Source organism: Nyctereutes procyonoides, unplaced genomic scaffold, assembly GCF_905146905.1.
Source record: "Nyctereutes procyonoides isolate TBG_1078 unplaced genomic scaffold, NYPRO_anot_genome, whole genome shotgun sequence".
Taxonomy (NCBI): domain Eukaryota; kingdom Metazoa; phylum Chordata; class Mammalia; order Carnivora; family Canidae; genus Nyctereutes; species Nyctereutes procyonoides.
This window is the reverse complement of record NW_026575131.1, coordinates 43,887,226-43,913,090: the sequence shown is the minus strand read 5'-3', so window position 1 is coordinate 43,913,090 and position 25,865 is coordinate 43,887,226. Positions and strand designations below refer to the sequence as shown.

General features: G+C 46.4%; 1 protein-coding gene across 7 annotated transcripts in view; it reads left to right on the top strand.

The window, feature by feature from the left end:
- Nucleotides 1-25,865, top strand: part of GATAD2A (GATA zinc finger domain containing 2A) — a 108,431-nt gene that overhangs the window by 68,902 nt on the left and 13,664 nt on the right. For all 7 annotated transcript variants that reach the window (XM_055343208.1, XM_055343210.1, XM_055343209.1 and 4 more), the window contains 3 exons: nt 23,701-23,833; nt 23,961-24,092; nt 25,386-25,475. In XM_055343208.1, coding sequence (XP_055199183.1) covers nt 23,701-23,833; nt 23,961-24,092; nt 25,386-25,475 — 355 coding nt within the window. The remainder of the gene's footprint in view (nt 1-23,700; nt 23,834-23,960; nt 24,093-25,385; nt 25,476-25,865) is intronic.

The following is a 25,865-nucleotide window of genomic DNA, read 5'->3' as shown; positions in this document are numbered from 1 at the left end:
TTGGCTTCTGGGCCTCTTCCAGACTTTCCTCATTTTACCTATTGACTTCCAACCCATGATTACTAGACAATGTAATGTTTTCTGAGGTTGATGGGGATGATATCCTTATGACACAAAGGATGCAAGGAAGCAGGGATCAGAGATTAACCCAAGCACACAGGGTAGGGGTGGACCTACAGGACTAGAGACCCCCCAGGGCACTCACAGAGTATGAGAGTATGGCTTTGGTGGCTGCCAGGCAAAGTTGGGGTCACATCATATTCCCTGGCTTATATTTGTTTCTTCATTAGTAAAATGGGTGATCATATCTGCCTTGAAGATTATTGGGTGACAGACGTGTACCCAGAATTGATCCTAGTGTGGGGAGGAAGTGTTGGTGACAACTGTCCTTCAGCCTTCACTCAAAATAAGATGTTCACATGTAGAGCTAGTATTTCCCTGAGTAGAATGTTCTGTTTAATTCTTTTGAGAATTACAGTTGTGAGTTTTGACAAAAATCATAAGATCAGGTACCCCTCCCATCATAGGATCAAGTATTCTAAAATTGTAATCTGTTCTGGAACGAGTGGCCCCAGTTTCTATGTTAGAAACAGGCAGTCTTTGGATGCTTCTTGAGAGCATCTGGCTTGAAAACTTTCCTTTAGGAACCTCCCTGTATCACAGTATGATTGTTCCATTGGTTCCCAGGTTAGTGTGAAATCTCGCATTGGGCAGATCAAAAGGCACGGCTGTATCTAACCATAGTTTAGATTGGCTGAAGCTCTTTGGCTTTGGGTTTACTGAATTTTTATAGTACTAACATACCAATTTTAGATTGTTGTGCTGAGAGAATTTCATTTTTGCTTTTAATGGAGAGATAGGACACATACTGAGAAGTACAGAAGGGTGCCACTTGATACATTTTCACAAACTGAACATATCCTTTTAGCTAGAATCAAGAAACAGAACCTTGAAGCCCTTTTATGCTTGCTTATTGTCACTACCCCAAGGATAACCATTTTCTTGGCTTCCAACAACATAGATTAGTTTTTTCTGGCTTTGTATTTTAAATAAATGGAATTTTGCAGCCTATACCCTTGGCTTGCTTTCATTCACCATAGTGTTTGTGAGATTTACTCATGTTGTTGAGTTTAGCAGTATTTAATTCATTTTCATTGCTGTATAGTATTCTGTGTCTCGAATTTGGTTGTTTCAAAAGTACCTCATTTTCTTTCACGCTTTTTTTTTTTTTTTTTAAGATTTCTTTGAGTGAGAGAGTGTGTGACTGAAAGCATGAGCAGCGGGGAGGGTCAGAGGGAGAGGGAGAAGCAAACTCTCAGCTGAGTGGGGAGCCCAACTCAGGACTCTGTCCCAGGACCCTGGGATCAGGACTTGAGCTGAAGGCAGACACTTAACCTACTGAGCCACCCAGGTGCCCCTTATGCTGTCTTCTCTTATGACTCAAATTAGGCTTGTTGAAAGGGAGTTTCTGGTGGCTTCCAGGAGAGATAATTTTCTTTTTTTTTTTTTTTTTAAATATTTATTAAGTAAATTTATTTATTTATGATAGTCACAGAGAGAGAGAGAGAGAGAGAGGCAGAGACACAGGCAGAGGGAGAAGCAGGCTCCATGCACCGGGAGCCTGACGTGGGATTCGATCCCGGGTCTCCAGGATCGCGCCCTGGGCCAAAGACCGGCGCTAAACCACTGCGCCACCCAGGGATCCCGAGATAATTTTCTTTAAAGAAGTGGCTGGTAAATTGAAATCAGCAAGATAAAACTTTTTTTTTTTACTATATTGGGGTGATATGTAGCACATATAGGCAGACAAAGGGGTAAAATCCATTCTTTCCCTCTATAGAGTTCCCCTATCTCTGGCAGTTTTTCTGATTTAGGTTCCAAATTTGTGTATATTTATTTTCAAAATAAATCAAAGCTGGAGGGTAATTTCCAGCAATGATTGAATGAGAGATATTCAGATTCCCCCACCACCACCACAACTATAAAACAGGACAGAAATTGGCCAAAAAATGTCAATCGTTTCAGGATTGTGGAAATTGACCAGTCATACAACAATCTGAGAAGTGTTTGTGTTTTAGGAACTGCTGAACTTTGTAAAAATAGTGAGAATCAGTGGCATTTAGCCTGCGGCAACTTCCACACCCTCTCCCAGTTCTGGTAGGGAATTGTTCTGCCTGGCAGGTACAGGCTGTGAAGGCCAACCCCTTCTCTGGAGAAGTGAAAAGGGGCTCATTTATTTTAAGAGAGCTCTGGGCGCAGCAGCCCTGCGCCTGTGACCTTGTTGGTTGAAGTGACAGTCTTAGAGATGGGCAAATGGGGAAGGACAGTGGCTCTATTAATTAGCATAAGGTTGCAGTAATGGTTGGGGCAAGACAAAAACTTATTTGAAGACATAATGATCAAAAACATATGTGAGGGGAAACTCATCCAAGAAGCTCAACACAAACCCCAGGTAGCATAAATACAAAGTGATCTTACCTAGACACATCATAGTCAAGTTGTTACGAGCCAAAGAAAAAGAAAATCTAAAAGTAGCGAGAGAGGGGATCCCTGGGTGGTGCAGCGGTTTGGCGCCTGCCTTTGGCCCAGGGCACGATCCTGGAGACCCGGGATCGAATCCCACGTCGGGCTCCCGGTGCATGGAGCCTGCTTCTCCCTCTGCCTGTGTCTCTGCCTCTCTCTCTCTCTCTCTCTCTCTGACTATCATAAATAAATTAAAAAAAAATTAAAAAAAAATAAATAAAAATAGCGAGAGAAAAATGACTTATCACATACAGGAGAGCAGTAATACGATTAATAGCCAGTATTTCACCCAAGACTATGGAAACCAAAAGAAGTTGAATTACATTCAGAGTACTCAAAACTACCAACCTGGAATTCTATGTCCAGCAAAACTCCTTCAGAAATGTAGGCAAAAAAGACATTTTCAGATACAAATCAAGAAACCCTGTCACTGGCAGACCTGTCAGTTCTTCAGACTGAAAGAAAATGACATATTGGTAACTTGGGTTCCCAGGAAGAAATAAAGAACACTGGAAATGGTAAATATGTGAACTGATATAGAAGACTTTTTTCTCATTTCTTCTTAAAATACATAACAGGGATACCTGGGTGGCTTAGCGGTTGAGCGTCTGCCTTTGGCCCAGGGCGTGATCCTGGAGTCCCAGGATCGAGTCCCACGTTAGGCTCCCTGCATGGAGCCTGCTTCTCCCTCTGCCTGTCTCTGCCTCTCTCTCTATCTCTCATGAATAAATAAACAAAAAAATCTTAAAAAAAAAAATCAAAACAACCAACATGGTGTAAAGGGTTAACTATAGCACTGGTTATAAAAATAACCATTTCAGCTTTCTGGAAATTGACCACAGGCATACAAAAATCTGTTGTATTTCTAATGGTTACAGATACAACATGTCAGACAATGATAGTACAAAACAGAAGGAATGAGGGGGGATCCCTGGGTGGCTCAGCGGTTTGGCGCCTGCCTTCGGCCCAGGACATGGTGAAGTTTCCGGATCGAGTCCCACATTGGGCTCCCTGCATGGAGCCTGCTTCTCCCTCTGCCTGTGTCTCAGCCTCTCTCTCTCTGTGTGTCTCGTGAGTGAATAAATAAAATCTTAAGAAAAAAAAAAAAAGGAATGAAATGGAGCTCCATTAGGGTAAATTTTTTACATTTTTCTAGAATCAAGTTAATTTGAAGTAGAGTGTGGTAAATTAAGATGATTATTGTAATCTCTAGAATAACTTAAAAATAACTTTAAAATAAAATCAGAAGAATTTGGTACACTAAGAAATGTTTAACAAAACTGTCAATGAGGAACAGAGGAACAAAAAAGAAATGTGTGTAGAATACAACTAGCAAAATGTAAATCCAATCATATCAATTATTGTGTTAAATATGAGTGGTCTAAACACCCCAATTATAAAGACAGAGATTAGGATGCCTGGTGGCTCAGTTGGTTAAGTATCTGCCTTTGGCTCAGGCTGTGATCTGGGGTCCTAGGATCAAGTCCCATATCAGGATCCCCGCTCAGTGGGGATCCTGCTTCTCCCTCTTACCTCTTCCCCTCCCCCTGCTTGTGCTCTCTTACTCACTCTCTAATAAATAACTAAAATCTTAAAAAAAAAAAAAAAAAAAGCCAGATCCAGCTTAATTATATTGTCTCTAAAAGACACTCCTTAGATTTAAGGACGCTTAGCTTCTTTGGTATAATGATAGGAAAAACTATACCATAAGTAACTATAGGAAAGCTAGCGTGTATCAATGTCAGATAAAATAGACTTTAAGACCCCCCCCCAAAAAAAAATTAACTAGAGCCAAAGAGGGACATTTTATTATAAAATATCAGGGAGACATAACAGTCATAAATGTATACGCACTTAACAACAGAACCCCAAAATACCTGAGGCATAAACTGATAGAATTGATTGTAGAAATAGAGAAGTTATCAGTTATAGTTAGAGAATTCAGTATTCCACTCTTAATAATTTCTAGAACAACTAAACAGAAAATTGGTAAAGTTCTAGAAGACTTGAAGAGGATTAGCAACCCATTTGGCCTAACAGGAATCTATAGAACACCTGGTAACTACAGAAAACAGAATATGTCTTTATACATGCTCATGGAACATTCTCCAGGGTAGACCAAATGCTGGGCCATAAAGCAAGTCTCAAAGATGGTTGTTTAAAATAATAACAAGTATTAATGAGGATATGGAGAAGGTGGAACCCTCATACTTTGCTGGTGGGAATGTAAAATGGGGTATCAGTTTCTTAAAAAAGTTACACATGAACTTACAACATGACCCAGCATTCTATACAAGGAATATAACTCAAGAGAAATAAAAATGTGTGTCCACACAAAGATACGTGGGTATTCATAGCATCATAATTCATAATAACCAAAAAATGGAAACAATCCAGTTAGCCAGGCAAGGATAAATAAAACATGCTATATCCATGTATTGGATATTACTATTCAGAAATTAAAAAAAAAAATGATGGGCACCTGGGTGGCTTGGGTTGGTCCTGGGACCGAGTCCCGTATCAGGATTCCCGCATGGAGCCTGCTTCTCTCTCTGCCTATGTCTCTGCCTTGCTCTGTGTCTTCCATGTATAAATTTAAAAAAAAGAATTTTTTTTTTTTAATGAACTATTGATACATGCTGCAACATGGATAAACCTCAGATTCACCATGCTGGTGGGGAAACAACAGACCCAGAGACTGCATGTTGTATAATTTCATCAACAGGGAATGTCCAAAATAGACTTAATATAGAGACAATGATCAGTGGTTGCCTGAGGGCTGGGGTGGGGGCAGGTGGGAGCGATGATTAGCGTCTCATGCGTACAAGGGAACTTTTGGCGGGGCAGTGGTAGATGTATTCTAAAATTGGATTGTGGTAATCGTTGCAAACTCTTAAAGTTATTAAAAATCATTGAATTGTACTACAGTGAGTGAATTTTAGTGCTATGTAAATTATACCTCAATATGGACATTTTAAAAATAAATGAGGTTAAAATAGTTTAGTTTCTGTTCTGACATCCATAAATGTGCTCACAGAAAAACAAAAATCCATGGAGGTGGAAGTTGAGCCAGCTGGTCTTGTGAGACCAACCCAAAGATCATAGATACATGCCTGCCTTAACCTACCAGGTAAAACAAATTAGGACTCTTAGAAGAGGCTAGAGCTGGGGCAGACAGAGGAAGATATGTTGGGTTCTCTGTTTTGTTTTTGTGATAAGTAGATTCTACTCCTGTATTTTCCCATTGAGAATCTCTGTCACAAATTGTTGATCTTTAGAAATAATCTGGGCTACGCACAAGTAAGAACAACCCTCCCTTTGGGTGGAAGAACATTTAACTAAAGAAAACATGAATCTCTTCTTTAGAGGTTTTGTACCTGTAAGGTGAAGACTGGATGTCTTGTCACTCTGGGCCTTTGTGGTGTGGGGGCTCCATGAACAGCCACTCCAGTGCTTTACTGACAATATGTTTGTGTATGCCTTTTTCTGAGATTTAGCTCTCCCTGGGTTGTTAGCATGCCAGGACCAGGCTGACTCTCTGGCCTGCACTGTGGTGATCTCTGGAGATAGAAATGATAGGACAAGATCTGATCACAGCCACTTTCTGGTGTACTGTAATATGAAACAATGTGCAGAAGTCTTCAGGAAAAAGACTAGAAGTTAAGCTAACTAGAAGTTAAGGGGCATGACTCAGCTGGGGGTGGAAGTCCAAGGGCGCCAAAGTAGATCATCTCTACTTCCTCATTTTACCTGGGAGGAAACGTGACTGAGGCTGTGACTGAGGCTCCCTGGGGCCCACGGGTAGAGCAGGGGCAGACCAGTAGGCCAGCTTCCACCTCTCAGTAGCTTGCTACATGGGCCTCAGTGGCTATAGATGTCCTGATGACTTCCGGTCCTGGGTTCTGTTGGGGTGTGCGACCTTTGGGTAGCTGCCTGTTTTCCCCCTCTCTCCCCATCCCTCTTTGCATCATGCATCTCATTTGCTACAGGATGGGGTTTCACTCTTACCAAGGGCCTACCCCGTGGGTAAAAGGGGCTCCTATCTGCCATCAAGGGGCCCACAGCCTACTGAGGGTGGGCAGTAGCATCTGAGCCCTTAGAGCCATTCCTGACTTTAGTTTTTCTGGCTTTCTGCCTCCGTAGTCAAGCACTTGCGAACTTAGACTGAAAATGGATTAAAAGTGCCCTGTTTACCTGTCCTGCAAAGCAGGGTCCTTTTGTTAAACCTGATGTTCTTTTTTTTTTTTTTTTAACTTTTTTTTTTTTTTTTAATTTATTTATGATAGTCACACACAGAGAGAGAGAGAGGCAGAGACATAGGCAGAGGGAGAAGCAGGCTCCATGCCCTGGGAGCCCGACGTGGGATTCGATCCCGGGTCTCCAGGATCGTGCCCTGGGCCAAAGGCAGGCGCCAAACCGCTGTGCCACCCAGGGATCCCAAACCTGATGTTCTTGATGATAGAATCACTATCCCATTTTTAGAGACTTTGGCATTTACCAAGGAAGCTGTGGGGGTGACACAGCTATAAACTTTTGTGCCCGGGGACGTTACTACTCATCATTTGGTATTAAAACAGGGCTTAGGGGTGCCTGGGTGGTTCATGATTGAGCGTCTGCCTTTGGCTTAGGGCATGATCCCGGGTCTGGGGATCGAGTCCTGCATCTGGTGCCCTGCGAGGAGCCTGCTCCTCCCTATGTCTATGCCTGTGTCTATGTCTGTGTCTCTCTCTGTCTCTCTACCTCTTGTGAATGAATAAATAAAGTATTTTAAAAAAAAAAAAAAGAACAAGGCTTAGTTGTCCTGCAGTGGGGTCTTGTATATGGGCACATCATCCACACTCATGTCAACGCCTGAGTTCTCTTCCAAAGCAAAAATGACCCTGAAGGTAACATAATGGTGCAGCCACCTGTTTGTAATGTGGAATTATATGGATAGCCTTGTTCTGTTCTATGTAGAAATGGAGCCTGGTAAAGGTGTGCATCCCTTAACTTATCCAAGATGACTCCCTAGGTCATAAGTAGAATTCTTGTGGTTTGGTGATGCTTTTTACAAGCAGCCTCTTGTGAGAGGAAGAATAAATACTGGGGTTGCCTGCCCTGTGAGGAGGTAAAGCCCAGTGAGCCTCTCCTGATGTGTTTTTCACCTGTGTAGTCCAAAGCCTTATCAGGATATAGAACCTAGTCATCATCATAAAGAAGAGCCATTTATACATTTCCTGTCCTTCTTGACTGGGTGTACTCTCTCACCTTAGACTAATCTTGCCTCTTTTCAGAAGTGAATTCTAGAAATGGAATCATGCATGTGCTCAGTGGGCTCTGGCTTTTCCCATGTGCTTTGGGATTCATCCCTATTGTATGTACCAACATTTTCTGAATGTCTTCTCTGTGGTTCTGCACAGTGTATCCACTTACCTGTCCATAGGCACCAGGCAATCTGCAGTTTGAATCTGGTGTGAGTGCAGCTACTGTGACCATTCTTACAGGTCTTTGCATGGGCATCAATCCTCATTTATCTTGCTAAATACTTAAGGGTTGAATTGTTGGGTCATAGAATACGTGCATTTTGAATTGTTTTAAAGAAATTGCCAGGCCTTCCCCCCAGAATGTCTGGACTGTTTGACTCACAAGTGTGGGGGTTCAGCTGCTTAATTCTCAATTTGGTATCGTCATTCTTTACAGATTTAGCTACGGAGAGGTCTGGGTCCAGATTCTGACCTGGTTGTGTAACTGTCACCTTTTTCCTGTGGTGATAGAAGGGTGATTGTTGCTGCCCTGGCTGCCTTTGTGGGGATGGAAAAGGGGTCCTCTCTCCAGCCATGTAGTGACCTGAGCCCCCACTTATCACAGCCTGGCCAGCTGTCTGCTAGAATGTGTGTGTGTGTGTGTGTGTGTGTGTGTGTGTGTGTGTGTGTGTTTTAAGACTTTATTTATTTATTCATGAGAGACATAAACAGAGAAGCAGAGACACAGCTCAAAGTAGAAGTGGGCTCCTCGCAGGGAGCCCAGCACAGACTCGATCCTGCCAAGGCAGACACTTAACTGCTGAGCCACTTAGGCATCCATCCCTGGAATGTGTGGGGTTTTTTTGTTTTGGTTTTTTTTTTTTTTTTTTTTTTTTGGAATGTGTGTTCTTGAGTGAGTTGGGTGAATGTGACACAGCTGTGGGGGGTATGATGGCTTAGGTTCTTGCACAGCCTAGGTAGGTGTGGTTGTGACCCTCACCCTGGCTCTCTGACAGTCTTCCTCATGGGGAAGGAAGATTCACACTCACACCCTCATGTATGAGAGCTTTGAAAGCGCTTCAGCCAGATGCCTCTTTTCCTTCTGTGTGACTACCATTACCCTGAGTCTGCGGACTCCTCCACTCTGTGGGAAGGCTCTCTGGTGCCCAGCCCCTCCCTAGCACCTGTTGTGGCCTGGCTGCTGCCTTTCACTTGCTAATTCATTGTCTTTACTGCTGGGTGACTTTCAGGAGAGGCTGGGCAGTCTTGGGCTGCAGCTCCGTTGGCTCCAACTAGAAGTCTCCATAGCCTGCTTGCTTTTCTTTCTTTTCTTTCTTTTTTTTTCTTTTCTTCTCTTTCTTTCTTTGATTCTATTTATTTATTCATGAGAGACACACACACACACGGAGAGAGGCACACAGAGAGAGAGAGCCCAACGTGGGGTGCCCATGCAGGGAGCCCAACGTGGGACTCGATCCCAGGTCTCCAAGATCACACTCTGGGCTGAAGACACGAAACCGCTGAGCCACCCGGGCTGCCCACCTGCTTGCTTTTCTTAGATGTCTAGCACACAGGAGCTGAGAGGTTATGTTCCTTTGGAAATTTGTTCCTGGTTCTGTGCTTCCTTCCCTTCCTTAGCTGTGGCCTCTCGTGTCATTTTCTGCCTTATTGCTTCCATGTAGGCTCTTCATCCGATTCTGCTTTCTGCCCATCTACCTTTATTCTGGACCATATCTTATCCCAGGTTTGAAATTAATGAAATTTGAGGGGTTCATCTGTACTTCTAAAAATCACTTGATAATGCTAGGCTATCAAAGTGACAGACTCGGGATCCCTGGGTGGCACAGCGGTTTGGCGCCTGCCTTTGGCTCAGGGCGCGATCCTGGAGACCCGGGATCGAATCCCATATCGGGCTCCCGGTGCATGGAGCCTGCTTCTCCCTCTGCCTGTGTCTCTGCCTCTCTCTCTCTCTCTCTCTCTGTGACTATCATAAATAAATTTAAAAAAAAAAGTGGATATAAGAAACCAAAGTCTTTAAAAAAAAAAAAAAGTGACAGACTCTAGGTGTCCTGTTTCTAACCGAGAGAGATCCAGCTCACATGGGGCCTAGTGTAGGCCAGACTGATGACAGGTGAGAAACCACCTGCCCATTGCTTTTATAACACCTTCCTCTGGTTGTGAAGGTGCTATCTGTCCCCTTCTCGCTGGGTAGTACTTTCCTTTTTGTGGATGTGGTAGCCCTGTCAGGAACCAGAAGGCCACTGTACAGTCAGGTAAGCACCTGTAAACACTCCTCCTTGAGCAGTCACGAACTTTGCACACATGTGAATTAGGCAGATTTGTAGATTAAGCAGATCATTTTTCTTTTTTTTAATATATATATATTTATTCATTCATTCATTCATTCATTCATTCATTCATTTATGAATGACACAAAGAGGCAGAGACACAGGCAGAGGGAGGAGCAGGCTCCATGCAGGGAGCCTGATGTGGGACTCAATCCCAGGTCTCCAGGATCACGCCCTGGGCGGAAGGCGGCACTAAACCGCTGAGCCACCCAGGCTGCCCAGCAGATCATTTTCTTACTTTGAAATTATTTGGTTTAAATCTGTAGTTGAAGTTTCTGGTATCTCTTCAGTACATTTCCTGCTAGTGCTTTGTCACATGAAGATAGGCTCCTCATCCTGTAACTGGTGCCTTGGCTGCTGTAGCAGGTCCTTTAAATGTTTTACCTCTGCAGTATGTGATGGCTCTGACCAGTCTTCTGCTATGCCAGCTAAAACTGCTTTCATATGCTTTGCTTTATATCTTGCAGCCAGTTCTCTGCTGTATTGAGAACAGTTTGTACCAGAACCATAACAAACCTGGAAGGTGGGGGTGGCAAGCACACTGGCTGAGGGATCCCATCGTATCCCTCATGGCCACCTAGCCTGGTAAAAGAGTGGGATAAAGGGGGCCATGTGTGGAGAACAGATAGAAACAGGAGTGAATGCCTTACCCGTTCCCCCCCACCCAAGGGCCTGTGTGACTCCAGGTGGGGCAAGCAGGAGTCACACCTTGAGAAGACATTCCTCAGCAGAAAGTACCCTGGAGAAAAAGGAGAGCTGGCCTGATGGCAAGAGATTTCTGAGGTGGTTTTTTTCCTGTCAAAGAGATGAGCACATGAATTATAATATGTAACCCTGAGGGGAGTAACAGGTGGTGGAAAAAGAAAATGGGTGTCCAGCAGCCTGATTCCACTCATATCCCCATGTAACCTGGGACCATTTACTCCACCGTGGTGAAGTTCATTGTCTCCTCTGAAGTGAAGCTGTCGTTCCTAGGCCTCAGAAGCTCCCAGCGTGGTCTAGTAAGCTTTGTCACAGTGCTGATAGAAAGAAGCTTTGGGACTTCCAAGAAAGGGAGAAGAGGGTAGGTGAATGGCTGCAGACCCCTGCAGCAAGCAGATGGTGGCAGCAGGATCATTTGCCTTCATAGACATTGAGTTCCTTGTGGCCAAAGCAGCCTAGGTGTTGGTGAGAAGGGCCTGCGGGGGGGGGGGGAGGGGGGGGTGAGAGAGGAGATGTAGACTGTTTGATGGGTGGAGATGGGAGACATACCAGACGTTACTAATCCCCTTCCTTGGGTCCTAAGCCATAAGACTGCTTATTTTTAGAGTTTGAATCTTAAAATAGTTGTGATGTAAATAACCACTTTGAAAAGCTTTGTTCTAGTCTTAGTACAACTGAGACCTGGTGACATGCAGAGTTCCTCAATGCAGGGCCTTAATAGCTTTCAAAAGCACTTTAACACAACCACACTCTAAAGATAATAACCAGTGCAAGCACAGAGCATTACCATTCTTCAAGAGGACTTGCAGTGTCCATGGGCAGTGTGGGAAAGAGTGATCTGGTTAACATTTTAGGAAGCTCACAGCCCCAAAATTGGGATGCTGAGGGGCTCATTGGGTTTGGTGAGAAGGCCTGAGTAGGGTTATGTTGTCAGGTGGGAAGGGCGGGCCTTGAGGCACTCTCTGGAGAGGAGAGAGTTGATGCTTTGGGCCTGAGTGGAGCCCAGAAGCTTGTGGGACACCTGAATGTGAGGGTGGAGGTGGACATGTTGGGAGGAAGGAGAGGTATCTTTTTTTAAGATTTTGTTTGTTTGTTTGCTTGTTTGTGACACACACACACACACACACACACACACACACACACACGCAGGAACACAGGCAGAGGGAGAAGCAGGCTCCATGCAGGGAGCCTGTGGGACTCAATCCCGGGTCTCCAGGATCACACCCCAGGTTGAAGGCAGGCACTAAACCGCTGAGCCACCAGGGATGCCCGGGAGAGGTATCCTTGCCTGGAGAATAGAGGTATGGAGGGAATGGGATGTGAGATGGACAGGATAGTGTCCTGGCATTGGGAGCCTGGGGCACCAAACTGACCTCTGAGGGAGGTCTATGCTTGGCCTCCCCCATCTGCAAATGCAGACTGTCTAGGCTGCTCTGGGTGGTGCCATATTCTCTGAATTGGGTAACTCCAGAGCCTGTTCAGTTGGCCTTTTTTAAGGCCACAAGAACAGGGTTACCAAATTTTGTTGGCTTATAATTAAATAGATTTCTTAGGGAAGTTATGGGGCATCTGTGGGGTGAGCCCTAGGAAATTTTTAATATGTCTCACTTTTTTTTTTTTTAAAGATTTTATTATTTATAAGAGACACACACAGTGAGAGAGGCAGTAACAGGCTGAGGAAGAAGCAGGCCCCTCGCGGGGAAACCTGATGGTGGGATTCGATCTCGGTACTCTGGGATCACACCCTGAACCAAAGGCAGATGCTCAACCACTGAGCCACTCAGGGGTCCCTGGACGTCTCACTTTATAAAACATAACTTTGGCAGCAAGAGAAAGACATATGGGCCATGATTTGTCAGGAGGTCTCACTTGGGAGCTTTTGTTCAGACTAGTACTTGCCGCAGGAAATCCCTTTGCTGAAGGCATTGTGCAACCCCCTTTCCATCTTGGTTATGTGAAAATATGTTGTCCATTTGCTGTGTTAGAAATTTAAAAATATTTATTAATTCTTTCCTGGATTTAGTCATCTCATCTCCTTAGCTCTGTGCTGAGACAGTTTCTCGGACTTTGTTTTTGATGACCTCAACTATTCTGAGGAGAACCGGTCAGGTGTATTGTGGGAAATCTCTTAGTTATGATTTGTCTGATGTTTTTTCATGGTTGGCCTGGGGCGATGGGCTTAGGGAGGACCACAGATGTGAAGTACCCTTCTTAGCATACCATATCCACAGCACATGCCATCAACTTGACTTTTCACTGGGATGTTGACTTTAGTCACCTTGGTTGAGGTAACATCTATCAGATGTCTCCACTTTAAAGTTACTCTCTTCCCTCTTTCGATGCTGGACTCCTTGGAAGGAAATCACTAGATGCATCCCACCCCAGGGGGGGCGGAGAGTCATATATATACACTCGCTCCTTGGGAGCAAAGCAGCTACACAGATTATTTGGGATTCTTCTGCTTGGGTGATTTGTGTCTTCACCCCCTGAATGATCATTTATTCATATTTGAGTTTGTAATGCCATTTAACATTAGAAAATAATAGTCTACAGAGTTAGAGACCTTTGAAATACACATTACATTATTCAGTATCACAAAATCAGATTAATGTCTGATCTCTTGGACTCATGGCTGCAAACACAGATTTTTCCAAAGTTTTATATTTTGTTTGTTGAAAGCTTGGACTTTATCATCGGCAGCAAGTACTGCTGATTGTTTCCAAAGAAATGGGCTTTGCTTTAACCATTCTGGGGAAAATGTCTGCCAAACACCCAGTTTGAATAACCACAATGTGTCTGTCAGTCCTTCCTTCAAGCGTTGTGAACGTTCACACACATGCTTTTCTTCTGGATGGTTGTCCTGCTTTGGTAAGCAAGAGAAGTGTTTTATCTTGTTGCAGAATATTAAAAAGATGTGTACTCAGAGGTTGAAGTTTAATAAAGTCAGTAGTTGTACTTCATCCCAGGCTTTTCCTACAGCATAGTGTCACTGAGTACTGGCATTTGGCACTACTGTCCTAACTTGGTGAAAAAGACAGCTGTTGTCTCAGTGTTACGACAACGACCTGGAAGAGCTGGGTGCAATGCACAGGAGCTTAGGTGGGTTGGAGATGGTCTTTCTAGCATGGACAGAGACCAGGATGTCCATCAGGGTTGTGTGGTCCTATCTCAGGCAGCAATGGTTAATGGCCTAGCCAGTCAGCAGGAAGAAGAGAAGCCTTCATCATGGGACCTTGTTCCCAGGGACCTCTGACTGCAAAGCAGGTAGCCAGATGAGTCAAATTCAGAGCTAAATTATAGCTGCAAAGGTGATGGGGACTGTTCTGATTGTGCACGTCATGTTCAGCGAGGAAGGGAGAAAGGGCTGGGGCTGTCATTTGTCAACTAGGTGCATGTTTTATGCTTTTTACATTTTACAACATCCCCTGGAGATCCATGAAATTCCATTCTGCAGATGAAGTAACTGAGGCTCATTGGGGTTTGGTGACTGGATAGAGTCCTCATAACCACAGAGATATGACTAGTGTCCCATGGTCCTGCTGGACTCAGAGCAGCTGGAACAGGTCTGTTGGGGGTGGGGGGCACCTGAGCTATTGCTGGGAGGACAAGTTGGGATTTGCCAGGGTTAGGTAGGGGGAAGATCCAGCAGTTTGAAACAGATTTTTAGAAGGGGGCAGTAAATTTTCAGGCAAAGTAAGCACTCTCCATTTATCACAGAAGTTTGAAGTTGCTGCAAGCTGCAAAGCAGTGTTTGTTCCTGGTGTGTAGTTTTCATCTACACATCGCTGACTTTTGCTGTGAGTTGGTGAGGGCGCTGGTATCTTGGGAGAAGTGTATTTGGGTTCATGTGATGTAGTGAATCGCTCCATGTTGCAGAGAACTCCTGTGTTCTTTTTGTATTCCTCACTGGAGGAAGGTTGGTCTGGCATGTGGGTATGGTGACCGGACAAAGGAGGGATCACAGTATTGTGGCATTTGGGGTCCCATGCTCCTTTTTCTCTTGCTCTCCCAAGCCTCAGGCCCTTTAGGAGTCATGATTCCAGAGTGCCAAAACCCCACCCAGCTTTCTTGGGTAGGTGGTAGTCCATATGTAGCGAGAGTTGTTTCCCAGTCAAGTCCAAGTTCCGTATCCATGTTGTCACACCATCATCTCTTTCTCACCTCGAGGACATGGGATGTGGATGCTGCTGGCTGTCCAGGATCCTAAGTATTAATAAAAACATTTTCCTCAGGGCACCCGTGTGGCTCAGGAGTTGAGCGTCTGCCTTTGGCTCAGGTCATGGTCCTGGGGTCGAGTCCTGCATCAGGCTCCCTGCAGGGAGCATGCTTCTCCCTCTGCCAATGTTTCTGCCTCTCTCTCTGTCTCTCACGAATAAGTAAAATCTTAAAAAAATATTTTTTTCTTTAGTCCAAAAATGGTATTTGATGACCTGAGTTAGAGGTGTCAGAGTTGACAGTCATGTGGAGCCTGGTATTTCCCACCCTCTGTTTCTTTTTCTGGGGTACCATTGAGCTCTCAGGCCATGGGTACTCAGCTGTTCTGACCTGTAATGGGGGGCCTGCATCCCAATGCAGTGCGGGTACATGTGACAGCCCTCAGTGTCCCAGAGTTGGGCAGGATTTCCACAGAAGCCTAGGCCTAGTATGAGCCCAGGTTATCTGCAGGCCATACCTGTGTGACCTCGAGAAGTATGCCTTTCAGACTATTTTCTCACCTGTAAATGGGATGACGATTAGGCAATTGAGAGGATTGCACAGAAGTGTGCATCTTGGTGGTGGCACAGGGATGGCCCTTGTAAAAGGTCAGCAAATGTCCTGGGTGATTTTTCTAAATCTAATGTATATCAAACTTTCAGTTTATGACTGTGGTCATTTGTCCCCTTTCCAAGTGCCCCTTACCAAATTTCTGAGCAGAGTGTACTGAACTGGATTAAACTTTCCTGGTGGTATCAGATCCTTGCTAGAGATGCTGGATGCTGGCAGGATTAGGTTGCCGGTGACCTCTGTGGGTGGATGCTTGCCCAGAGGCTGCCCCATTGCCATTTGGTGGGGGGGTCTTTATGTGGGATCACATCTGGTTTCTCTGGCCCAAGAAGTGCTCTCTTTCACCCATCCTTGCCTTATCTCTACAGCCCTTGGTCATTCTGCATGCTCCCAAAACTGGCCCCTGTTGCTCCTATTGCAGTGAAGTCCTCTGGGCCTTCTTGGGCAGGCTGTGACTTCCAGGGGTTCCTGTGTTCCTAGAAGGAGCCCCAGTAGGACAGGCTGAATGCTTCCTGGCCTTGCTGACAGCACAGTGCTCCTTTGCATTTTCCATGCACCTTGGGACTGCCCACCTCTACTGGGGGCCCAGGAGGGGGGATGGATTCTCTGGGCCAGAGCCTGGCCACAGGAGCTCCTCTTTCTTCTAAGATGTTCAGCGGTATCAGTGGCAGGGTGTGCCATAATGGATTCTCAGAGTAATAGTTGGACGTGAAGTCTCCAGGAAGAATGATGGCTAAATTTCAAAAATCTCATCCCCAGCTGCTCACCTCCATGGCCTCTGTGGCCAAGAAGCAAAATGTGTTCTGACTTTCCAGCCCCTACACAGCAGGCTCTGGGCTTTTCTCTTGACATCCCAGCCAACAGAGTGTCAAGTTACAGGGCTGGGAGAAATGGTAATGGATGCCAAGAAGGGAGTCCAGGGAATTGAAGAGGGGCCTGGGCAGGCAGGAAGCAGGTGGGCTACAGAGCCCTAAGGGTCTGGGGAGGGGATTCAGGCACCCTGCGGTGCCTACCATCCCCTGAGACAGATAAGTCTTCAGCTTTGGGGCACAGCCTGTGTCTGTGTGAGCAGAGCTCCCTTTCTAATTACATCAAGTGTCTCTTAGGTGAATGGCACCCCTTGAGAAAGGGGGGGGCTGTTGTGGGGTCTAGTCCGTAGCCCCCATGTCCAGAAGCCCATGAAAGATCCCAGAAGCATGTGTAGGGGCCTGCCATGTGATAGGACTAAACTGGGAGCTTGTGGTAACCATCTTTCTCTTGTAGGACTCTTCTAGAAGTGTTTCTGGAATGGGGATGCTTATTAGATTAAGCATGGGGAATTGCTTTCTGGTTTTGATTCACACCACTCAGTGTAGTGTTTGAGACTATGGTGGCTCCCAGACACAGGTGGCCCCCTCCTCTCCTGTGGGACCCTCTGTTCACTTCCTTTCTTTTTTGAGCACCTCTCTCTGGTCTCTTGGGCCTTTCTGGAGCTGCGCTCCCATATCCTCTCAATTCTGCATTTGCCACGGCCATCCTCCATATACAGAGAACTGCTGCTGGTCCTTTGGGGGTGGGGGGGGGAGGTTAGAGGTTTAGCAGGGGTGGTTGCTTGTAAAGTTGTTTTCTTTCCCACATTTTTTCTCCCTGCTTTTGTTCCAGGGTAATTTCTAGAGTGAATCTCCTTGCTGGGGACAGTCTCTGAGAGAGATTATGGAGTTACAGTGGTGTGGGCTAGTTCCCTGGGGGCAGAGCTGGGCTGTCAGCTCTGTTAGCTTAGTGGTTTAAAATGATGATGTATTGGTGTAGCATTGTCTGTCCTGTCTGCTGATCGGATAGTCCTAGGTGGGCACTGCTTCTTGGGCTTTTATCCTTGCAGCCCTGTTTCAACCAGGCTGGATATCCCCAGTGGCTTTTTCACTCATGTAGGGGGATGGCTAGCCCTATCTCTGTGTCTTTAACCCTCTTTCTATACAGCTAATTTGACATCCTCATTGCAATGAGACCCCAGCAGAGCATGCGTTCTCAGGGCCCAAGCGGTAACTGCAAGGCTTCTGTAACCTTGCCTCAAAAGCTTGTAGTGTTGCTTCTTTTGCATTCCTGTAGTTCAGTTTGAGCCACAAAACCCCCAGGTTTTGGGGACACGACTGGGTGGGTGTGTGAACATGGAAAGGTATGGGAAGCCTCATCAAGGTGTCTAGCGCAGTGGTACATTGATTTGTCGATTGTATTAGGGCTCCTTAACATCCTCCAGAGTCCTGACTCACAGGTTAGGAGTTACACTTCCAGGACCTATTGCTTGAAAAGACATAACGACACAATTCAGAAAGCCTCCCCCCCCCCTTTAAAAAGAGAAGGGAGTACCCTGAGCATATGGGGGTCAAGGAGGAGCAGAGGGAGAGAGAGAATTTTAAGCAGGCTTCCACTCTCAGTGCAGAGCCCAACACGGGGCTCAATCTCATACCATGAAATCATGACCTGAGCTGAAATCAAGAGTTGGATGCTGAGCCATCTAGGTGCCCCTTCAGAAATCATTTTAGGTGAATTTGTACATCCTTTTGCAGTGTGACATTTGTGCATGTGGAAAGAGACATCCACATGTGCAAGGTGATTAGTCAATCTACAGGCATTACTGGATTCCTTGTGAATTCACAGACACCCCCCACCCCCCCACCCCCCCGCAATCCTGGAACCAGGTACTAAGGAAGAGGAGGAAGAGGTAGGTATGCCTATCAGCTGTGTTTCCTGAGTACCCACTGTGCCAGTCCCTGCTCCAGCTGGTAGGACAGAGCAGTTCATAGAACAGATCCATTCCTGCCCACCCCAGGTTTGAGAACATTTGAATATTAACCCACAATAGCCAGTTGTCTGCTGTGTGCCAGGCTTGGATTCATGGCAAGCAGCTCCTTACTGTTTGGGGCCTAGGATGACCTACAGTGTCTGAGCCTCCTCAGTACTGAGGTCTCACCTCACTCACAATCCTGAGGGGCAGTAGGGCAGGAATTCTTGTCCTGGTATAGGGGGCACAAAGATGGAAATGTCCTGCCCTGGGCCCTTCCTTACAAGAGGCAGAACCAACTGAAACTCAGACAGCTTTGTGGGGGAAGCCCCCAGTGTGTAAGCTTGGTTCACAGTACCTACTTGTGTGAGCTTCTGTGAGCACAGCCACAGGCTTTGGAGGAGGCCCTGTGGCCTGGCCTGCCCCCAACTTCCAGCCAGTAGGGCACGGGGAAGAAAGACTGGCCCTGGGGAAGTAGGGGGCATCACCCCCTTTCTTGGGGCTATTGTGTCACATCAGGGCTGGGCCCCTCTTGCCCATTGCTTATTGGGTTAGCCTGGGAATATCTTGGCCCTCATTGGAAGCTGAGTGCCTGGGCCTCATGGTGACAGACTCCAGGTGGGGTTGTGGGGCCCTGGCTCCTGTGCCTTTGATGGCCTCCAAGCCTCTGCTTGGGTGAGGGAACCTGCCTGACAAATAGTCAATGACAATGTCACTCTGGGAGACTATGGGGTTGACCCAGTAGAAAGGTGAAGGTACTTTTCTTGGACTAGTTTGCTGGAGTAAGGGTGAATAAACTGGCTGTCGTCAGGGAAGCCTCTCCTCTGCTCAGCCTTCAGTGGAACCCAGAATTCTGCCCTGAGCTCCTTCCCTGCCTCCATGATGGACAGTACTGGGCTTAGCTAAGAAGGCTTCCTCAGGCATGCATGGTGTGGAGGATGTTCTCCATGAGTGCTCTAGGAGTGCTGATCATGCTTCCAGGCTGGCATGTTGGAGGACTGGGCCAGCCAGGGACCTTTCTGAAGGCATTTAGTTTCAAGTGTGTCTTGAAGTGTGAGTTGGGGCTCACATGGGGGCCTCAGGAGTGTGGTGGAGGGACATCACATGGAGGGATCCATAGTGAAGGCAGGAGGAACCTAAGCAGGATATATCTGGGTAGGAGCCTGGGTTACAGGGGCTGAGAGCTGGAAAAGCCTGGTGATCAGTTTGGCCTGGGAGGTGTGAATGGGCTCCAGTGGAGGAACACCCCGGGGTGGGGTGGGGTCTGGTGGAGCCAAGGTGAGTGTTTGCAGAAGTCGGTGAGACTGGTGTTAGGTCTAGCAATGCCCCCCACCCTACCCTTAAAACACTGCTAGTAGCTACTTGCCTCTCCCTACCCAGCCAGGCCCAAAAGATGAGGGGAAGAGGGAGGATTCTGGCAGGGAATGGTTTTGGCTGGCCATACCTGTCTACTTAGGCTGGCTCTGGAATTTGTTGTCTTGAGAAGAATTCATTGAGCCTACAGTCCTCATAAGCTTCCTTAGTGTGTGCAAGAATCTTGGGGATCTGGGTACATGGGTGGCTTGGTCAGTTGAGCGTCTGCCTTCGGCTTGGATCATGATCTTGGCATGATCATGAGAGTCCCACATCGTACTCCCTTCTCAGTGGGGAGTCTGCTTCTCCCTCTCCCTCTGCCCCTCACCACTCTGGTGTGCTCTCTCCCACTCAAATAAAGTCTTTAAAAAAATCTTGGGGATCTTGTGAAATGCAGTTTTTGATGGAGAGCAGGTCTTTGGGGTAACAAGATGCTGCATTTCTTTGAGCTCTAGTGAAGCTGTTCAGTGAGCCAAGGCAAGTTGGTGGTCCATTCTCACCTGTGGGTATTCCCTTACTTACCCCTCCCCTCCTGGTTTGAGGGTCTGTCCCTCCTGATGGATCCTAAGCACAGAACTGCCTTTTATCCAGGTATTTATCCCTATTGCTTGGCACAGCACCTGCTTTCTTAGTGGGTTTTCAGCAAATAAGAGTAAGTAAATGAATGAACGATTGTGGATGAAGTATCCCTTTCCCATATGTTAGGCAAGCCCTTTCAGAGAACAAAGATCAGAGGTGCCAAGGATGGTTTCTGTGTTCTCTTGATGAGACTGTTTCCCCTGGAATGGACTGGAAGAACACTACATTTTAACCTTATCCTGACTGCTAGTTGGTAAGCAATTGGGATGGTAGCCTGGTGCCGAGGACATGGGATCTATTGTTGAATTAAGATCCCTGCCTTTCCTCTGGGAAACTTGATGGAAGTTCTAAGCAGGTAACAGAACTTTTGTGTTTGTTTAGCCAGGGCTGGCATACAGGGGAGGAGATGATGAGACCATTTTTATTGACAATAGCATGGTCTGCTTTCAGGGATTTTCATAGGTCACATAAAATCTTTTGATTGGGGGGGGGGGGCACCGGGTGGCTCAGTCGGTTAAGAGTTTGCCTTTGGCTCAGGTCATGATCCCAGGGTCCTGGGATCTAGCCCCATATCATGCTCCCTGCTTAGCAGGAAGCCTCCTTGCTTCTCTCTGTCCTTCTTCCCTGCTTGTCCTCCCTTGCTATTTCTTTCTCATAAAGTCTTTAAAAAAACTCTTTTGGTCATAATATTTTATATAAAAGTTCACAAGATGGGCAAGATGAGCTTATTGGATTTGCCCTGAGATCATATAGCTTCCAAATAAACTTGGTGCCCACGTGCCTACCATGGACTGAAGTAGTAAAGCAGTATACCTGGCCACAGTGCTATCCCCCTGGCATATTGGGCTAGATTTCCTCTGGTTTCGTTCTTCTGCCTAAATGGTTTTATAATTTAAAACAATTTGCCCATAGTAATTTTCAGCCTGTGTCAAAGGGGTGTTCTTTTTTAAAGAACTGAGAAAGTACTGAGAAGACTTTTGAAGCACCTTTGCCTTAAAAATTGAGCTTAGGAAAGTTTTCCATGTTGGAAACTAGAGGGGCTGGTGGCCTCTCTGTTTGGAAGAGGTAGCCCTGGTCCCTGTAATATACCAAGAGTTCCTTGTGGGCTGGTGCCACATAGGAAGTGCCTGCAGCTGGGCAGCCCCAGGGTGAGCTGGGTGCCTCCATTTTCTGACAGCACCTGAGCCCTACCTCACTTCTCAAAATGAAGGCTGCATGTCACAAACCGGTTAGAACTGGCTGTTGCCATGGTTTTCATGTTGGAAGGCACAGTTAAAGGGTCACATGACCAAGGAGGGAAATGCCTTTGTCACATGACTTTTTGGTAGCTGATTAGCATACAGGAAGTTCACTCCCTGCTGGCTGCTGGGATGCTGAGTGATCATTGATGGGGGTGGGGTGACGTCATCTCTTGGATGAGTTATTGATTACTCTCAGGCCAAGATGAGACCTGGGAGTGCTGTGGTCAGAGTGGACGTCTCAGGAAGCTTCAGCCTCTAAATGGTCTTGATCCCTCAGCCTGCCCTCTTCCCTCTGGCAAATTTGAATTTTGTTAGATCTCAACCTTCAGAAAAAGTGCATGCCCTCAAGATAATAAAAAGTGATTACTATCATCTCAGTGCACTGTTGCTCAGGAAGTGCCTGCAGTCTGCAACTGTAGACATGGTTCTGCCTGGGCTACTGCTCTGTCCGCATGCAGCCACCTGGGGAGCTCACCTCGGCTGGGACCAGTGACTCTAGCTCCTGTGCTGGGCCCTTGCGCTGCCCCTCAATATCTGTGTGTGCATCCAGAGAACCTAGATGGAATTGGAGCTCTGGGGTCACCTTGAAAGTTGATCTTGGGCAGAGTGGGCAGACAGCAGGCAGGCACACAGAACAAGTGGTGGTTCCCAAATTGCATCGGTCTTTGGCTTGGTGAGGCCTGAATGTGATGTCCTGGGTCACATTATAAACAGTCAACCAGTTTCTGGACTTGAGAATGCAGGTTAATCACCCCAGTAAGGAGACTGTATACCTTGAAATGGCACCTTTTTGTCCACTCCCCTGATCTCTTGTGAGAGTTTGGTCAACAGTAGCACTGGTTAAATCAAGGTTGGTTAGAAGTATTAAGGTGTAGCCACACTATGTGGCTCTTTAGGAGGGATGTTAAAGCCCTGGTTGAGGGGAAGGGGTGGGGTCCAAGGCCAGACATGAACCCTCAGCATTTGGTCTTCTGTGCCCATCCTTCCCTAGAGACAGAGCTCATTCCAGGAATGGAAAAGGCAGTTTGGTAGGTTATTAAAATTAATTCTCCATCTATAACTCTGTCTCTGCTTGGCTGGAGTCTAGTAGGAAGAGTGAGACAACTTGGAGCTCTCTCCCAGTTAACTTTATTGAATTTGTTCTCAGGGTCACAGTGCCACCTAGTGGGCTTGTTTGGTCTTCTGCTGCTGGTTTTCCTGCAGATGAAAAGGATCCTAACCCTTCAACACACGTGGAGGCCAAATCTTTTTTTTATTTTTATTTTTTTTAGATTTTATTTATTTGTAAGAGAGCACAAGCAGGAGTAGTGGCAGGCAGAGGGAGAAGGAGGCTCTGTGCTAAGGAAGGAGTCCACTATGGGACTCAATCCCAGAACCCTGGGATCATGACCTGAGCCGATAACAGACACTTAACCAGTTGAGCCACCCAGATGTCCTTGGAAGCCACATCTGAAGGCAAAGTTTACATTGGGTCCTTAGCAAACAGCTGCTTGGTTGAGAGTAAAGTGCTGTCTCTGGGACTTTGTGTGGAGTCAGGAACACAGTAGAAGCTTAGCATACTGTCACAGCGATACACAGGAGCCCTGACAAAAGGCCAAGAAAGACCCTGCCTCAGCCTCAGGATCCAGACCTGAGCTTTTTTTCTTTTTCTTTTTCTTTTTTTTTTTTTTTTTTTTGGTAAGATTTTATTTATTTATTTTGAGAGGGAGCACTTGCCCATGCTCAGAGGGGCAGAGGGAGAGAGAGAATCTCCTGCTGAGCCCAACATGGGGCAAGATCACAACCAGAGCTGAAATAGAGAGTTGGCATTTAACCAGCTGAGCCACTCAGGTGCCCCTCAGGCTGAGCATTTTTATCTAACACTGAACTACCTGGTAGATAAGGGAGCTGAGGTGTCTTCCAGAATGGCCATATCACCCTTGAACACAGGTATCCTCAGTCCTGGGTATACAGAGGTGGGCATCAAGAATAATTCTGGCTAGGCGCCTACCTGTGTGTTTGGGTGCCTCATGGTGAGTGCAGTGAAAGTCGGTTTTGGTATGTGGTAGGGAACAATACCCAAGGAGAGAGACTGGGGAGAGTGAGTGGGCTCCCTATCTCCTTGCTGTGACTGTGTCTAAATCTAGGTGTGTGGGTACTGGGCTCTGGGGAATGGTGTCTGGCAGAGCATCCAGGCACTCTGGTAACAACCTGCTGTCCCTGCTCCACAGTGACATGAAGTCTGAGAGGAGAGCCCCCTCTCCTGATGTGATTGTGCTCTCTGACAATGAGCAGCCCACAAGCCCAAGGGTGAACGGGCTGACGAAGGAGGCCTTGAAGGAGACCAGTACTGAGGCCCTTATGGTGAGCCTTGTCCTCATTCTGGGGGATGACCCTGCCCAATAATATCCCCAGGTGGAGTTGGTGATGGTGGGTCCTGTGTTCCTGGCAGCGGCTCTCCCTTTCAATGCTTATTCTCTTGTCCTTGCAGAAAAGCAGTCCTGAAGAACGAGAAAGGATGATTAAACAACTGAAAGAAGAGTTAAGATTAGAAGAAGCAAAACTTGTTTTATTAAAAAAGTTACGGCAGAGTCAAATACAAAAGGAAACCACTGCCCAGAAGGTGTGTGTGCATCCAGTCTCTCCTCAAGAGTCAACAGGAGCCATTTAAAACAGGGGATAGAAACCTAGACCCATTACTTTGGCCCACCTCAGTGCCAGGAGCTGGAGCAGCTGGTCACAGGCAGACAAGTTTCCTTAGGGGCATAAGGGTCAAGGTCTGAAATGGAAATTTGAATTTTAGATTTAGTGAAAAGGGAGTTTGAATAAGAGGATATTACACACACACACAAAAAGAGGATATTACAGTACGTTTCGATTTAGAATATTCTCGATCTAAGTATATAAAATTTCTTGTAGATTACAGACATCAAGAAAACAGAACAGATGTCTTAGAAGCCACTGGAAGTCCTGGGTTAAGAGCTCTTTCCTAAACCCATTTACAGAGCGGCCTCTCCTACCCTGTGGGTGGCCATGCTGGCCATCAGGGGCTACCATGGTTTTGTGGACAGATTTTCTAATGCTACAGAGGCATGCCACAATGTTGCCCAGGCCCCAGAGTCTGTCCTGGGGCTTCTCCTGCTTTCTCTCCCCTGGTGTCTTAGGCTCCTTTTGCTGCTTTTAAATGCAGGTTACTGTGTAGGCCAAGGTCAAGTTTGTTTTTTGGGTTTTTTTTTTTTTTTTTTTTTTTTTTTTTTCAGCTACCCTTCCATTTACTTTAACCACTATCTCAGCAAACCAGAAAGTAAATGTATCTTGGGCAGTAAGAGCTGACACTAGTACATAGAATACATGTCCCCTTAAGGGAACAGGATAGGAAGATACTCCCTGGTCTCTCTTAGGGGTTGCTTGAACTTCCACTAGAACACAGTCAGTAGTGGACATGGCCTGGCATCTTTTAATCTCCCAGTGGATAGAGCCTGCCTGTTACTTGTTTCCTTTCCAATTGTTGAAGACTCAGTGGAGTGAACCAAGTCTGTCCCTTCTCTAGTGGAATATGTTACTTTAAGAAGTACCTGGACTTGATGTTTTCTCACTAAGGTTGGGATTAATCTGTCCAGGTCTGGGGTCCTTTGCCTCAGCCATCACCACAAGTCCTTCACATCCCCTGGAAGGCAAAACCTGCTCTTGAACCACAAAGTGATGTCAAACATTCCCAGGGATAAAGGATGCTGGAAAATCTCTCCTCTGCCCATTTCAAACGTGTCAGTTCCTGCTACAGACTTTAGCAGGCTGGAAACAGAACCTTAGAGCTTGGTGCCTTTGGAAGAGGAAGAAAACCAATCCTCTGTCTGGATTTTGTGTGAGGGAGTGGGGCTGACGATCCCCTCATCTTTTGTGTCCTGCTCTCTTACAGCCCACAGGCTCTGCTGGGAGTGCCGTGACCACCCCTCCCCCACTAGTGCGGGGCACCCAGAACATTCCTTCTGGCAAGCCATCCCTTCAGGTCAGTATTCCCTCTTTATTAGGCTCCTGAGCAGTCCTGATCCAGTTCCTATGAAAGCCTGCCCATTCCTTCTGGGTTAGATTGGTTAGGCCACTTTTGACATCATGAACAAATCATGCCAGCGCCGAGAGGGCTCCTCCTATGACTGCTCCAAGCAAAACTGGAGAGAGAACCAAGATTTGGGCAGGAAAGGAATCAGGTTCCTTTCATTTCAACACTCCCAAGGTTATGGGACCCAGCAGGACCTCCTGCCCACAGGGTGAGAGAGGCAGAGATCCTACTCCCAGACACAAGACCAAGGTTTGAACAGGGGCCTATCTTCCTTCAAACAGGCCTGAGCTCCCAGCTCAGACCAGCAAGCAAGTGATACCCAGAGCATGTTAGCTGGAC